Source organism: Coenobita brevimanus, chromosome 26, assembly GCF_032717465.1.
Source record: "Coenobita brevimanus isolate Jiangsu-jjx chromosome 26, ASM3271746v2, whole genome shotgun sequence".
NCBI classification, from domain to species: domain Eukaryota; kingdom Metazoa; phylum Arthropoda; class Malacostraca; order Decapoda; family Coenobitidae; genus Coenobita; species Coenobita brevimanus.
In genome coordinates, this window is record NC_136979.1 from 44025737 (window position 1) to 44040194 (window position 14458).

A 14458-nucleotide genomic window follows, 5' to 3' on the forward strand; every position below is an offset into this window, starting at 1 on the left:
GATTGGAAGTCAGGTATAATTATTCCCTTGTACAAAGGAAAAGGGGAAAAAGAAGTGTGTGGTAATGATAGCGGGCATTTGTCTTCTTAGTATAATAGGAAAAGTGTATGGTAGGATACTTATTGACAGAGTTAGAGAAAGAACAGAGAAATTAGTTGGAGAAGAACAGGGAGGCTTTAGGAAGGGAAGAGGTTGTGTAGATCAGATATTCATTCTTAGATCTTTAGTGGAAAAGTTTCTAGAGAAGGGAAAGAAGTTGTATGCGGCTTTCATGGATTTGGAGAAAGCATATGACAGGGTGGATAGACAAGGATTGTGGAAAGTGTTAAGAATATATGGAGTAGATGGGAAGTTGTTGAATGCTGTGAAGAGTATGTACGATGGTGCGAAGGCTGCAGTTCGTGTGGATGGTGAACTAAGTGAATTTTTCTCTTTGAAAGTTGGGTTGAAACAGGGATGTGTCATGTCTCCATGGTTGTTCAGTCTGTACATGGATGGGGTAATAAAAGAGGTACAAGGTAGGGTAGTGGATGTTGGAGTGGCCCTGGTGAAAGAGGATAGTGTTTGGAAGGATAGTGTTTGGAAACTCCCTGTACTGTTGTTTGCAGATGATACTGTGTTGTTGAGTGAAGACGAAGGGGAGCTGCAGGGCTTGGTGGATGAGTTTGGGAGAGTGTGTAAGAAATGGAATCTAAAGGTGAATGTAGGGAAGAGTAAAGTGATGGTCTTTGAGAGAGGTGAAGTTAGTGAACGTACAGCGAGGTTAGATGGTGAGAAATTGGAAAATGTGAGTACGTTTAAGTACTTGGGTAGTGTGATGAGTAAGGATGGAGGTTTGGAGGGTGAAGTGCTTGAAAGGGTACAGCAGGGAAGAAAGGATGCTGGTTCTTTGAAAGCAGTGATAAGAAACAGGGAAGTGAGCATGGAAGTGAAAAAGTTACTACATGACAGTATTGTGATACCAACTCTAATGTACGGAAGTGAAGCTTGGACATTGTTGGAAGGACACAAGTCAAGAGTGAGAGCAGTGGAAATGAGTTATTTAAGAGGAGCCTGTGGAGTCACATGGAGAGACAGGCTGACGAATGAAGATATAAAGGAGCTTTGTGGTGTGGATGTGGATGTGATAGGAAGCGTTAGGAGGAACACACTGAGGTGGTTTGGCCATGTGGAGAGGATGGAAGGTGAAAGACTGACGAAGAGAGTGTATGTGAGTGAGGTGGAGAGGGGAAGAGGGAGGGGGAGGCCGAGGATGAGATTGAGGGATGGGGTGGAGAGGTATATGAGAGAGGGGGGTGTGAGTTGGGAGCAGGCCAGTGAAATGGCGGAGGACAGGGCGACTTGGAGGTGATTTGTTTTTGGCCACCCCAAATGGGATTGAGGCGTCTGGCAATAGATAGATAGATATATATATATATATATATATATATATATATATATATATATGTCTCTCTCTCTCTCTCTCTCTCTCTCTAGGTCACTCTCATCTTAAATGGTGGGACCACCTGCCTAGCCCTGGGCTCCTAAGCTCCTCATGGGATAATGTAGGATTGGATGATGGATGGATGGATATATATATATATATATATATATATATATATATATATATATCTATCAATCTATCTATCTATTGCCAGACGCCTCAATCCCGTTTGGGGTGGCCACAAACAAATCGCCTCCAAGTCGCCCTGTCCCCCGCCATTTCACTGCCCTGCTCCCAACTCACACCCCCCTCTCTCATATACCTCTCCACCCTATCCCTCCATCTCATCCTCGGCCTCCCCCTCCCTCTTCCCCCCTCCACCTCACTCACATACACTCTCTTCGTCAGTCTTTCACCCTCCATCCTCTCCAAATGGCCAAACCACCTCAATGTGTTCCTCATAACGCTTCCTATCACATCCACATCCACACCACAACGCTCCTTTATATCCTCATTCGTCAGCCTGTCTCTCCATGTGACTCCACAGGCTCCTCTTAAATAACTCATTTCCACTGCTCTCACTCTTGACTTGTGTCCTTCCAACAATGTCCAAGCTTCACTTCCGTACGTTAGAGTTGGTATCACAATACTGTCATGTAGTAACTTTTTCATTTCCATGCTCACTTCCCTGTTTCTTATCACTGCTTTCAAGGAACCAGCAACCTTTCTTCCCTGCTGTACCCTTTCAAGCACTTCACCCTCCAAACCTCCATCCTTACTCATCACACTACCCAAATACTTAAACGTACTCACATTTTCCAATTCCTCACCATCTAACCTCGCTGTACATTCACTAACTTCACCTCTCTCAAAGACCATCACTTTACTCATCCCTACATTCACCTTTAGGTTCCGTTTCTTACACACACTCTCAAACTCATCCACCAAGCCCTGCAGCTCCCCTTCGTCTTCACTCAACAACACAGTATCATCTGCAAACAACAGTACAGGGAGTATTCAAACACTATCCTCTCTCACCAGGGCCACTCCAACATCCACTACCCTACCTTGTACCTCTTTTATTACCCCATCCATGTACAGATTGAACAACCATGGAGACATGACACATCCCTGTTTCAAACCAACTTTCAAAGAGAAAAATTCACTTAGTTCACCATCCACATGCACTGCAGCCTTCGCACCATCGTACATACTCTTCACAGCATTCAACAACTTCCCATCTACTCCATATATTCTTAACACTTTCCACAATCCTTGTCTATCCACCCTGTCATATGCTTTCTCCAAATCCATGAAAGCCGCATACAACTTCTTTCCCTTCTCTAGAAACTTTTCCACTAAAGATCTAAGAATGAATATCTGATCTACACAACCTCTTCCCTTCCTAAAGCCTCCCTGTTCTTCTCCAACTAATTTCTCTGTTCTTTCTCTAACTCTGTCTATAAGTATCCTACCATACACTTTTCCTATTATACTAAGAAGACAAATGCCCCTATGATTACCACACACTTCTTTTTCCCCTTTTCCTTTGTACAAGGGAATAATTATACCTGACTTCCAATCCTCTGGGACTCTACCTTCCTCCCAGGCCAATCTGCACATCTTCCACATCCATTCTACTACTATCTCTCCCCAATGCTTCAGCATTTCACCACACACTCCATCAATTCCTGGGGCTTTCCCCGATTTAACTTTCTTCATTGCTTCCACAACTTCTGTCCTACTGATTTCTTCCTGTCTTCTCACCTCCCTCCTTCTCCCAGCCATTCCCCAGCCACTTATACTCACGTTACTTCCATCCTCTACGTTCAACAATTCCTTAAAGTGTTCTCTCCATCTGCTCACTTTTTCTCCCTTCTCCACTTGTAATCTACCATTTTTATCTTTCACTCCCCTGCTAACTTCACTTCCACCCTGTCTTACTCTTTTCATTTCTCTCCAGAACATTTTCTTACAGTCCCTCCACTTTACACTCAAATTCCTTCCAAATTCCTCATCCACTCTCTTCTTACTCTCTCTTACTAATCTTTTCACCTCTCTCTTCCTTTCCACGTATAACTCTCTCTTCCGCCTCTCAACTTCTTCCACGCCCCTATTTCTCACCCATTCATTGTATGCTTTCTTCTTTTGTGCCACAGCCTGTTTCACCTCTTCAGTCCACCACTTTGTTCCTTGCACCCCCCTCCGCCTTCTCTTCCTTCCACACACCACATCACATGCTGCACATATTTCTTCTGTAAATATCTTACACACACCTTCCACGTCTCCCATCTGCTCCAATTCATATTTGCCCAATCGTTCCTCCACTTCTCTCTTATACTCTGCCTTTTTCTCATCCTCTTGTAACCTTTCCACTCTCCTTGCAACTACTCCTTCCTCTCGTCTTTCCCTTCTTCTATTCCTCCATGTCACTTGCATCCTAATTCTGGCCACCACCAAGTATATATATATATATATATATATATATATATTGTAAATGTGAATAAAGGGAAGGGTGATGCCCTGGAAAGAGGAAATTATAGAGGTATAAAGCTTTTAGATCAGATAATGAAGGTAACGGAGAGAGTTTTAGAAGGTATCATTAGAGAAAGAGTGAATATTGATGAGATGCAGTTTGGGTTTATGCCAGGTAGGGGGACCACTGATGCCATATTCATTGTCTGACAGCTTCAGGAAAAATATATTGGTAGGAGAAGGGATCTTTATTTTGTTTTTGTTGATTTGGAAAAGGCCTTTGACAGAGTCCCTAGAGAGGTGGTGAAGTAGGCAATGAGAAAGCTTGGCTTGGAGGAGTGGCTGGTTAGGGTGGTTATGGCTATGTATGTGGGTGCTCACACCCGGGTAAGAGTGAATGGAGATCTGAGTTATGGGTTTTCCGTGGATGTTGGTGTGCATCAGGGGTCAGTTTTGAGTCCCATGTTGTTTATCATGGTACTTGAAGCCCTTTCACGTGACTTTAGAAAGAGACTTCTGTGGGAGTTGTTGTATGCTGATGATTTGGTGTTGATTGCAGAGAACGAAAGGGAGGCGGAGGAAAGGTTTAGGAAGTGGAGAGATGGTATGGGGCACTAGGGCTTAAGGGTAAATGCAGATAAAACAAAAGTGATGATATCTAGGGTTGGTGGCGATACTGTCAAAGACGAGGGAGAGTGGCCATGTGCAGTTTGCCACAAGGGCGTGGGAAGTAATTCCATCTTGTGTGGTGTTTGTGATAAATGGGTACATAAGAGATGTAGTGGTATCAGAGGTAGACTGCGAGATAATGCTGATTTTATGTGTACGGCATGTCGGGGAGAGCAGGTGGAGATTGTCAGATATGAAAGAATTGAACTTGCTGGTGAATCTCTTGAGTGTGTGGAAGAGTTTTGTTATTTGGGAGACATGTTGTGTGCTGGAGGTGGGGCTGGAGCTAGCTCTGTGGCTAGGGTGAGAAGTAGTTGGAAGTTCAGGGAGCTCTTGCCTCTCCTGACATTGAGAGGACTCTCCCTACGTGCTAAGGGGTCTTTGTATGCAGCATGTGTTAGGAGTGTAATGCTGTATGGTAGTGAGACCTGGGCAGTGAAGGAGGAGGATATTCGCCAGCTCAGATGTACAGAAATGACAATGATTAGGTAGATGTGTAGTGCATCCCTGCGTCCAAGGTCTGGGGGGACTGGGTTCACGATGGAAGAGTTGAGAGGTAGGATGGGACTGGGATGAATTGGTGTTGTGATGAGGAGAGGTAGATTGAGATGGTTTGGACATGTGGAGAGGATGAGGGATGATAATTGGATGAGGAAGGTGAGAAGTGTTAATATTGGGGGTGGGGTTACGAGGGGTAGACCGAGAAAGACATGGGACGAGGTCATTAAGTTTGACCCCAGGGTTAAGGGACTGAACAGGTAGGCTGCAATGGATTGTGCAGCATGGAGAGCTGCCATTAGGTGACATAGGCCGACGCATGCAAGTATGTTGGAGCCTTTAAAAAACGAAAACAATATATGTATGTATATACTGTACTGCAAGAAAGCTCGTGAAATTTTGCATCTAGACATATGCATAACTCATGTACAGTGTGGGGAAAATTTTGCGCTAGGATGTTGGGAAGTTATTTGATGGTATTTTTTACTCTTGAACGAGTTTATTCTCGCTGTATTCCTGTACTTTTGCTCATCAGTATTGTGTGTTCTTATGAACATATCTTATAGTATAAACACCAGCAAAGATGATGGTATTCAGTTTATACTAATAAAACCAATTTTCATGGGCCAGTTTGGCTGTGAAAATGTTTTTCTTTGTGCCTGTGCAATCAGCCATATCTGGATTCTCCAATCTTCACTTTGTTGGTGTCCTAGAAACTTACTGAAAACTTACTGTTCCTGAGAGGGTAAAAACTTTTTGCAAGTGTAGTCTTCATTGATTTTTTTTTTTGTGCATTTTTTTGTTGTTTATGTATTGTTTTCTTAGTGTCCAGCTTTATATTGGATAGTCCCATGTGTGTTTTGATGTCTACATAGCTGAAAGACCTAAGAACGCTGTCACAATTCGGAGGGTTTGGGTGCAGTACATATAGGTAAGGTATTTGTGGATTTTTATTGTTTATGCATTGTGTTCGTAGTGTCTAGCATTACATTGGGTATTCCCATGTGTATTGTGAGGTTTAAATACAACTGAAAGACTGGAGAACACTGCCAAAATTACAAGGAATATTTTACATTATAGGTAGGGTATTTGTAGATTTTTGTTGGTTATGCATTGTTTCCTTACTGTCTAGCATTACATTGGATATTCCCATGTGTGTTTTGATGTCTAAATACTGCTGAAAGTCTGGAGAACGCTGTCAAAATTAGGAGGGATACTGTATGTATAGGCTGGGTATATGTAGGATATGGGTACAGAAGAGGATATTGCTCCGGATCCAGATTTTGCCCATATCTGGACATGCCATTGGGTCTGTTATGTTGGATAATTGAGGGATTACTGAATTTCATTGTCTTTTGACATATGATTGTAAAGTCCTTCGTAATTCTATTCAAGTATGGCAGATAACTCCAGATCCTTGCATTTAATGACACCACCCCTTCCTACAGGTGACAGTGTAGGTGGTGTGCTGGCGTATGACTTTCTGTGTCGTGCTGGGGAACACCACAGGTTCGGCAGCAACAGTCACATTCCCGAGGCCGAACAGCCGTCCCCTGGTCAGTACTGCTGCCAGAGGCCTTCCCCGGGACCACCTTTATCTTCTGCCCTCTCGTCCAACTCTTCTGCAGCTCCCTCTCCTCCTTCAGTATCCCCTGATGAGCCACTTACTGTCACTACATCCTCTCACTCTCCTGTCATGGTCTCCTCCCATATTGGCAATGCTTCCCACTTAAATTACAGAACCAGATCCCTTCCTTCCCAGTCTCCTTCCATCACAGTTAGTCCTGAGGAGGGAAAAGCTGATACCTCTGATGCCTTTAGCCCTGCATTGCCAGAAAATCTACATTCCATTCCAGGCTCCTCTACCCCACCCTCTTCCAAGCCACCATCCTCCTACTCTCCCTCCCCACAGCAGTCTTCCAACTCCTCAGCTTTCTCTGTCAAAATCCCCTCTCTTCAATCTACCTTTGTCCATCCCCAAACTCCCCAAAAGCAATCTTCCTGGTCCCCAACATCCTCCGCAAAAATCCAGTCCCCTCAGTCTCTGGGCACTCAGCCCCAGACTCCCCAGAGGAAGATCTCTGCCCCTCTTCCAACTCCTAATAGCCTCAGCCTCCTGACCAGAAAATGTTCTGCCCCTCTGTGCTCCTCTTTGTCCCCATCTCCCTCCCCACCTGGTCACTCCACCCACACTGGCTCACCTTTCACTCCCTTCCACCACCACCACCACCATTACCACCACCACCACCACCACCATCCTCCTCTGCACCGTTCCAACTATCACCACTACTACCACCACCACCACCACCTCCACGATAATCCCTCAACTCTGTGTGAAAAGAGAGGCAAGTGTTAACAGACCAATTACCATTTCTAGCATTCCCTCCAGCACGACTTTGCAAGCATATGATGACGGGTGAACCTGCCTCTATTTTGTTTAATTTTGAATCTTTTTTTTTATGTTTAGCTCTGCACCTCCAGATTCACTAAATGATTTATCAGAAAGATAACTCTGAAACAGCACATAACACAGAAAAAAAGGAATGAAATTAGATCCCATGACTTTATTCTTTTATTTATGTTTACCATTATTCTAGCAAGTAGAGCTTACTGGGGAATGCTGTACAAAAGTTTGCTGGAGTGACCTTCAGGGCCTCTTAGCTTACTCCATCCATGTTCTAATCACACGATCTTTGCTGGCATAGTTCTTGAGTTTCCATAGCTGATGTTGACTAAGGAGTTGGTTTCTTTCAGATTGTGGAATAAGTTTGACTTTGCACATGAACTTGGGGACTATTTTAATTAATTTCATCCCAGAAGTGTAGTTAAGGGTCCCTCTAAGGTCTGATGCTTTCCTCCTCCATGAGGTATCAGTTTACATGGATCATTTGTCATTCGTTCATGGTGGCAAAGAATTTAGAGATGTCATAGAGTTTGGTGGGTTCTCTTTCCATATTAACGATTGCATCTTATTATCTTTGTTCTGATTTCTAAGGCTTCCGATTTGGTGTAGTTTTTTTTTTTTTGAAGATCTTGGATTTCATAACCATTAGGTATTTCATTTTGTAGCAGACCATGTCTCACGTTGCTAATCATTGTTGCCAATGCCTTCAGTTTCTCTCGCATACCTTCACTGTGTGCACTGGCAGGTGTGGCCTTGTTCATTGAGTTAGTTCACTTGCCTTCATTGTGTTCAGTGGCTGGTTTGCTGTTATCTGTTGAGATAATTGTCTTTCTAGATGCAGGAGCATCTCCTGGAGCACCCTTCTTAGTCAGTCACTCCATAAAGGCTTTCACATGCATGATGTTTCATGCCCAGAGATTTAAGGACATACATACATAGATCAGTAGGGCGGAAATAGTGGAAGCAATGAAGAAGATCAAGATGGGAGAGGCCCCAGGAATTGATGGAGTGTGTGGTGAAATGCTGAGGTATGGGGGTGAGATTGTAGTGGAGTGGATATGGAAGTTATGTAGATTGGCTTGGGAAGAGGGAAGAGTTCCAGAGGACTGGAAATCAGGTATAATTGTTCCTTTATACAAAGGAAAAGGGGAGAGAGAAGTATGTGGTAACCATAGGGGTATTTGCCTTCTTAGTGTGACTGTAAGAATATATGGTAGAATACTCATTGTTAGGGTTAGGCATATAACAGAGGAGCTAGTTGGAGAAGAACAAGAGGAATTTGGGAAGGGAAAAGGGTGTGTAGATCAGATATTTGTTCTAAGATGTTTAGTGGAGAAGTATCTAGAGAAGGGAAAGAAAGTGTATGCTGCTTTCATGGACTTGGAGAAAGCTTATGACAGAATAGATAGACAAGGTATGTGAAAGGTACTGAGAATATATGGAGTGGAAGGGAAATTATTGAGTGCTGTGAAGAGTATGTATGAAGGAGCTAGGGCTACAGTGCGAGTGGATGGAGAGCTGAGTGAGTTCTTTTATCTCAGTGTGGGACTGAAACAGGATTGTGTGATGTCTCCATGGCTTTTTAATATATACATGGTTGGGGTTGTAAAGGAGGTGCAAGGTAGGGCAGTGGATGTGGGGGTAGCTCTAATGAATGAGGATGAGATTTGGAAGATTCCAGTGTTGTTGTTTGCTGATGATACAGTATTGTTGAGTGAAGGTGAATGGGAGTTGCAAGGTTTGGTGAATGAATTTGGGAGAGTGTGTAGGAGGAGGAAGCTGAAAGTTAATATAAACAAGAGTAAAGTTATGGTGTTTGAAAGGAATGAAGTCACAGAATGCACGGTGAGTTTGGATGGCGAGGATATGGAGAATGTGAGTGCATTCAAGTACTTGGGTAGTGTGATAAGTAAGGATGGAACGTTGGGGGATGAAGTGCATGAAAGGGTACTGCAGGGAAGGAAGGTTGTTGGTTCATTGAAAGCAGTGATGAGAAATAGGGAGGTGAGTATGGAAGTTAAGAAGTCACTACATGATAGTATTGTGATCCCTACCCTGATGTATGGAAGCGAGACATGGACCTTGCAAGAGGGGAACAAGTCAAGAGTGAGAGCAGTGGAAATGAGTTACTTGAGAGGAGCATGTGGAGTGACATGGAGGGACAGGTTGACGAATGAAGAAGTGAAGGATCGTTGTGGGGTGGATGTGGATGTGGTTGTGAAGATTAGGAGAAATACACTGAGGTGGTTTGGACATGTGAAGAGAATGGAGAATGAAAGACTGACTAAGAGGGTGTATGTAGGTGAGGTGGAGGGAGGGAGAGGGAGGGGTAGACCGAGGATGAGGTGGAGGGATGGAGTTGAGAGGTATATGAGGGAGGGGGGAGTGAGTTGGGGAGAGGGTAGTCAAATGGGGGGTGACAGAGCGACTTGGAGGCATTTTGTCTGCAGCCACCCTTTGTGGGATTAGGGCGTCGGGCTATAGATAGATAGACATACATACATACTTCATCTAATCCTGTGTTGCCCCATGAAGAGCCTGGGGCTAGGAAAGTTAGTCCTGACTTTCAGGATGAGAGTGCCCAGCCTCACTCATCCTTGCATGGCATTATGTGAGCAGTAAGCCCCAACCATCCCTTGGATATACACCGACGCAGGCTCAGTCCGACTGGAGCGCCTTAATTACCCAGTAAACCACCAGGCGCCATAGTTTGGTTATATGGTTACCGGCCAGCATAGTAAATGGCTTCCTGGTGTACAGGAAACCATTTGGCTTGTCTCTCAGTGTAGAGTCACTTGTAGACAGAAGGAAGAGGAAAGAAAGAAGGAAAGAAAGACCGAAGTTGGAGGAAGAAAGAGAGGAAAGTGCAGTCACCCAAGAGCTGCACTACATTGAGTGAGTGAATGATGAGCACCTCCACCTACCATTTACATTTAACCCTTAGCCACCGGGGGTTTCCGGCCGTCGCCCACTCCTTCTTATGGGGGATTTCCGAGATTTGGCAAAAATACCCTTACTTTAAACCCAAGTATCTGCCAAACTATTAAAGCAAGAGAAAAAATTAAGTATGCGTAAGACTCACCAACTCTTCCTCTTTCAAATGAAAGTATCCCGAGGTCTCCAGGTGGTCTCATCGATGAGTAAGGATAAGTTAAAGATGACTGGTTTTCCGTGTTTTGGCAGGGTAATCCGTTTATGCCACTACCAGTGGCTTTGACTCATTGTCTAACGTTGGCAGCAGTTACTGGAGTAGTGATTGTAACACTGCCCGGCCTCTCGGAATATTCTAACCATTTTTTTTTACTTTTCTTTGCCCACTGTTGTAAGGATGAATCATTACCCTTTCCATGTGGCTCCCCATAGTGTTTTCCGCCCGTTTCATAGCACCACCATGCCCCATAGATGTATGGGAAAAGAATAGCTCGTTATTTTTATGACAGTAATCCCTCCAATATCCAATGTAATAGAGCCAGAGGCATGTCCGGAGATTGATCTTGTCCGGATATTGGGTCCCAGCCTCCTGGACTTGTACTTATGGACCCTAACTCAGAAAAACACTTATACAACTCCCTCTGGACATGCATTGCACCTATTTAAGACCCAAATCACACCAATAAGGGACATAAAAGACTGAAATAAATGCAAAAGAACCATAAAATGAGGTTTTAGAGGTGAGTTTATACAATTTTAAACATTCTGGGTACTTACAAGTCCCTTCCTCCTGGACTGGTTTGAACCGCCAGTTTGCAGTCCACAGTCAATCCTCCGCACTCTAAATTCTAATTTCTTAACACTGCACAACACTGTAAATTCCCGTGTGTTCTAGTGGCGAGGTATTGCAGTTTATTCACTGTTTATTCACAAAAAACAAGCACTCTGTGGCTTGCACTGCTATAAGCATCTGCTCTCGATCGGATTTAGGCTGTGACTGTTGATGATGGCGGGGTAACAGAGGTGCCAGATCACAACGGCCACATTACCAAACTCCTCAATTTTCATTACTATTTTTAATTTTCATTGCCAAATTTGTAAAGCTAGCATCTATTCTTCAAGTGGAAATACATGTAATCACTCTTCTTATAATTAACAGCATGTTGATTATTATCACGTTATATAGGCTACCAAATTAATCAGAGAGAGCAAACAATCCACCATCTCCATCCTGTGTATCATCCTCATACATGTGAAAAATCCATTTGGTAATGCATTATTCTGATTCATTACCAAACGAATTTTTCATTACCAAATTGGCCCACACTTGGTAATGAAAAATACCAAATGGCAACCCTGACAGGGGAGGGGGGAGGGGGGAGGAAGGAAGGGGTGAAGGGATCATGGTGTAACAGCTGTTCGGCGCCACGCAGCAATTTCAAATTACGGGTGGGAAAAAAGTCAGATTTTTTTCGAATTTTTTGCGGTTTTTGGCCCATTTTGGGAATATTGGATCCCGGGACGATTATGTCCGATTAGTGGGGTTGTTCGGATATTGGGCGTTCGGATATTAGAGGGATTACTGTACTCACTTCTTGCATCAATTATAATAATTTCGCACTACTGCGCCACTTATAATTGCACTTGACATCACAATTATGGGTAATTGCACTGTGAGAAGTAAATGCTTTGGCAGTTTCACACAGTATGGTTGAGTGTCAGGTAATTACTTGTACAGAAATTGACTAATTTGTACTAATCAGGGACAACGTGAAAATATTGCTAATGTTATACACAACTTATATTTTTTGTAGTTCACCTCACAAATACACTAATGCTCACATATTCAACATTATCTTCTGTGTAACGAGGGAAAAAAATTAGTTACAGCCAACCAGGTCATTTTTTTACTCTCCCATGTACTTTTGTTTTTGTTTCGTTGTACTAGAGAGGGTTTCTGAAGGTATTTCCATTCATTGTTTCACTGATAACCATGAACAGTAACATTTATTGCAATGCACTTGTAAAACTTATCATAAAATGCTTATTTCATAACACATACTAGATATAACTTATCTTACATTTCACTGATGTATAAAAAAAACCACACTTGTGCATACCTGTATACTATTTACAATTTCCCACACACCTGCTGAGTCACTGAGCTCTTTCCCCGGCACGAAGGGCAGAACTTTCGCGAGGGTTGATGAGGCTATCGGCCCTTCACGCTGTGTTATGGAATTGGACGATGACAAAGAAGAACACATGGCTCCCCACGTTACCACTGCCATGTACAGACTGAACCACACATTTGCGGGGTACCTAGGGGTCCTACCTACTCGGTGGGTATCATAGAAAATGGTCACAAGTTCAGAGGGTGGTGGGAAGGTGTGTGTGGTACATCACTTCAGCTGGCGGCGCTTCATGCCCTGAATCTTGTCGTCCATACACGTCAGCCGGCGGCGCTTCATGCCCTTAATCGTGTCGTCCATACATGACGGCGGTTAGGGGTTAAGGAAAACCTCATATTACAGTTCTAGTGGTTCTGCATTTATCCAGTGCTTTTGTACCTTTTTTTTTGGGGGGGGGGGTCCATGCTTTACCAGTAATTTTCCTATAATTGTTTTGTAAATGTTTGAAAGCTTTGAACTACTGTACTGTACTGTGAATATCAGATTGGTCAGTGCAACAATATGCAAATAATGACACCCAGCAGTAGATTATGATGAAAATTTTTTTCCGTTACCATATAAGAATGAAATGCTGATCCTTTTCTTTCCTTCAGATTATGTAGTTGAATATAATGACATATACCAATGGTGTCAAACTCAATCCTGCCAAGGGCCACACTTCAGTTCTGTTGATGGTCTGAGGGCCAAGTCTACCTTACTCTATCAAAATCAGCGTGGGTATATGAAAAGAGTACATAGTGAAGTAGCTGCTATTTTAACCATTGACCTCAGATAAATGTAGGAACAAGAGGACAATACCAGTTAAACAAGCATCATCTCACCCAAAATTGTGGTACCATACATGTATCCCTGAAAGCCTAGACCAGTGTGTTTACGTTTTTCACTTCTTCTGAATTTATGAAAATAGGAAATATAGTTTCCAGATTTCCATCAGATTAGTGAACTATGTTTGCACACAGTACCATACATTATTACTTTAAAGTGCATGCATATTTTAAATTTACGGTATAAAATTAGAAACTTGTTGAATGAAAACAAATACCATTAAAATGCTTAATACGACAAAGCTGCATCCTATTTAAATGTCCGAAGTTAAGTATGCCTTCTAACCCTTGCAGTGGCATTGGCTTCTGCTTCAGATTATTGATAATAATTAAATAAAAGTGTCGTGACAAACGTTTGCTAATAAATTATTCAAATGGTATTTTTATAAATCAAAGTATCAGTTAATATTTCCTAACAGTGCTGTAATATTTATTTATTTGATTATGTAAAATATATTATGGGATTTTTTGTTTATTATTTTAATTTTTTCTTAAGTCATCGCGGGCCACTCTTTTCCTGCTCGAGGGCCACATGTGGCCCACGGGCCACCACTTTGACACCTCTGACTTATACTATATCTAGATGCCATCCTGTAGTTCTCCTGTAGTTAGAATGTCATGATGGTCCCTGCACTTTTATCGTCACTAAAGTACATTACAAATTAAGATTATATGAATTTGGGACTCAGTCTTCCACACCTTTCCATACTCTCTCACTCTAACTCCTTCATCCATAAATGTAGTCATTTCCAAAGAAGAATTATAGTTACAGGTAATGAAGTTAGAGGGAGAAAGTAAGGGTGTGTGTGAAAAGAGTGTGAGTTCTGGCTGAGTGTAATTCTAATGAACCATAAATTACTCTTCTACCCAAGATGACGCACTGTAGAATAACATGAAAACAAATCCCAATCTTTTGTGAACCTGACTGTGGTGTAGAAAGTTGTTCCTATATTGTTTCTGGCTTCCTGGGAATTGCCTCACACTGCAGTTGCCTGTGGCAGTCATGATGAATCATTCCGTAGGTGTTTAACCCATTCAGCTT

At 42.8% G+C, this 14458-nt stretch overlaps 1 protein-coding gene across 1 annotated transcript in view; it reads left to right on the top strand.

The window, feature by feature from the left end:
* rdgB (retinal degeneration B) overlaps positions 1–14458 on the top strand; it is a 303195-nt gene that overhangs the window by 153406 nt on the left and 135331 nt on the right. The window contains exon 13 of the mRNA XM_080267995.1: positions 6514–6621. Coding sequence (XP_080124121.1) covers positions 6514–6621 — 108 coding nt within the window. The remainder of the gene's footprint in view (positions 1–6513; positions 6622–14458) is intronic.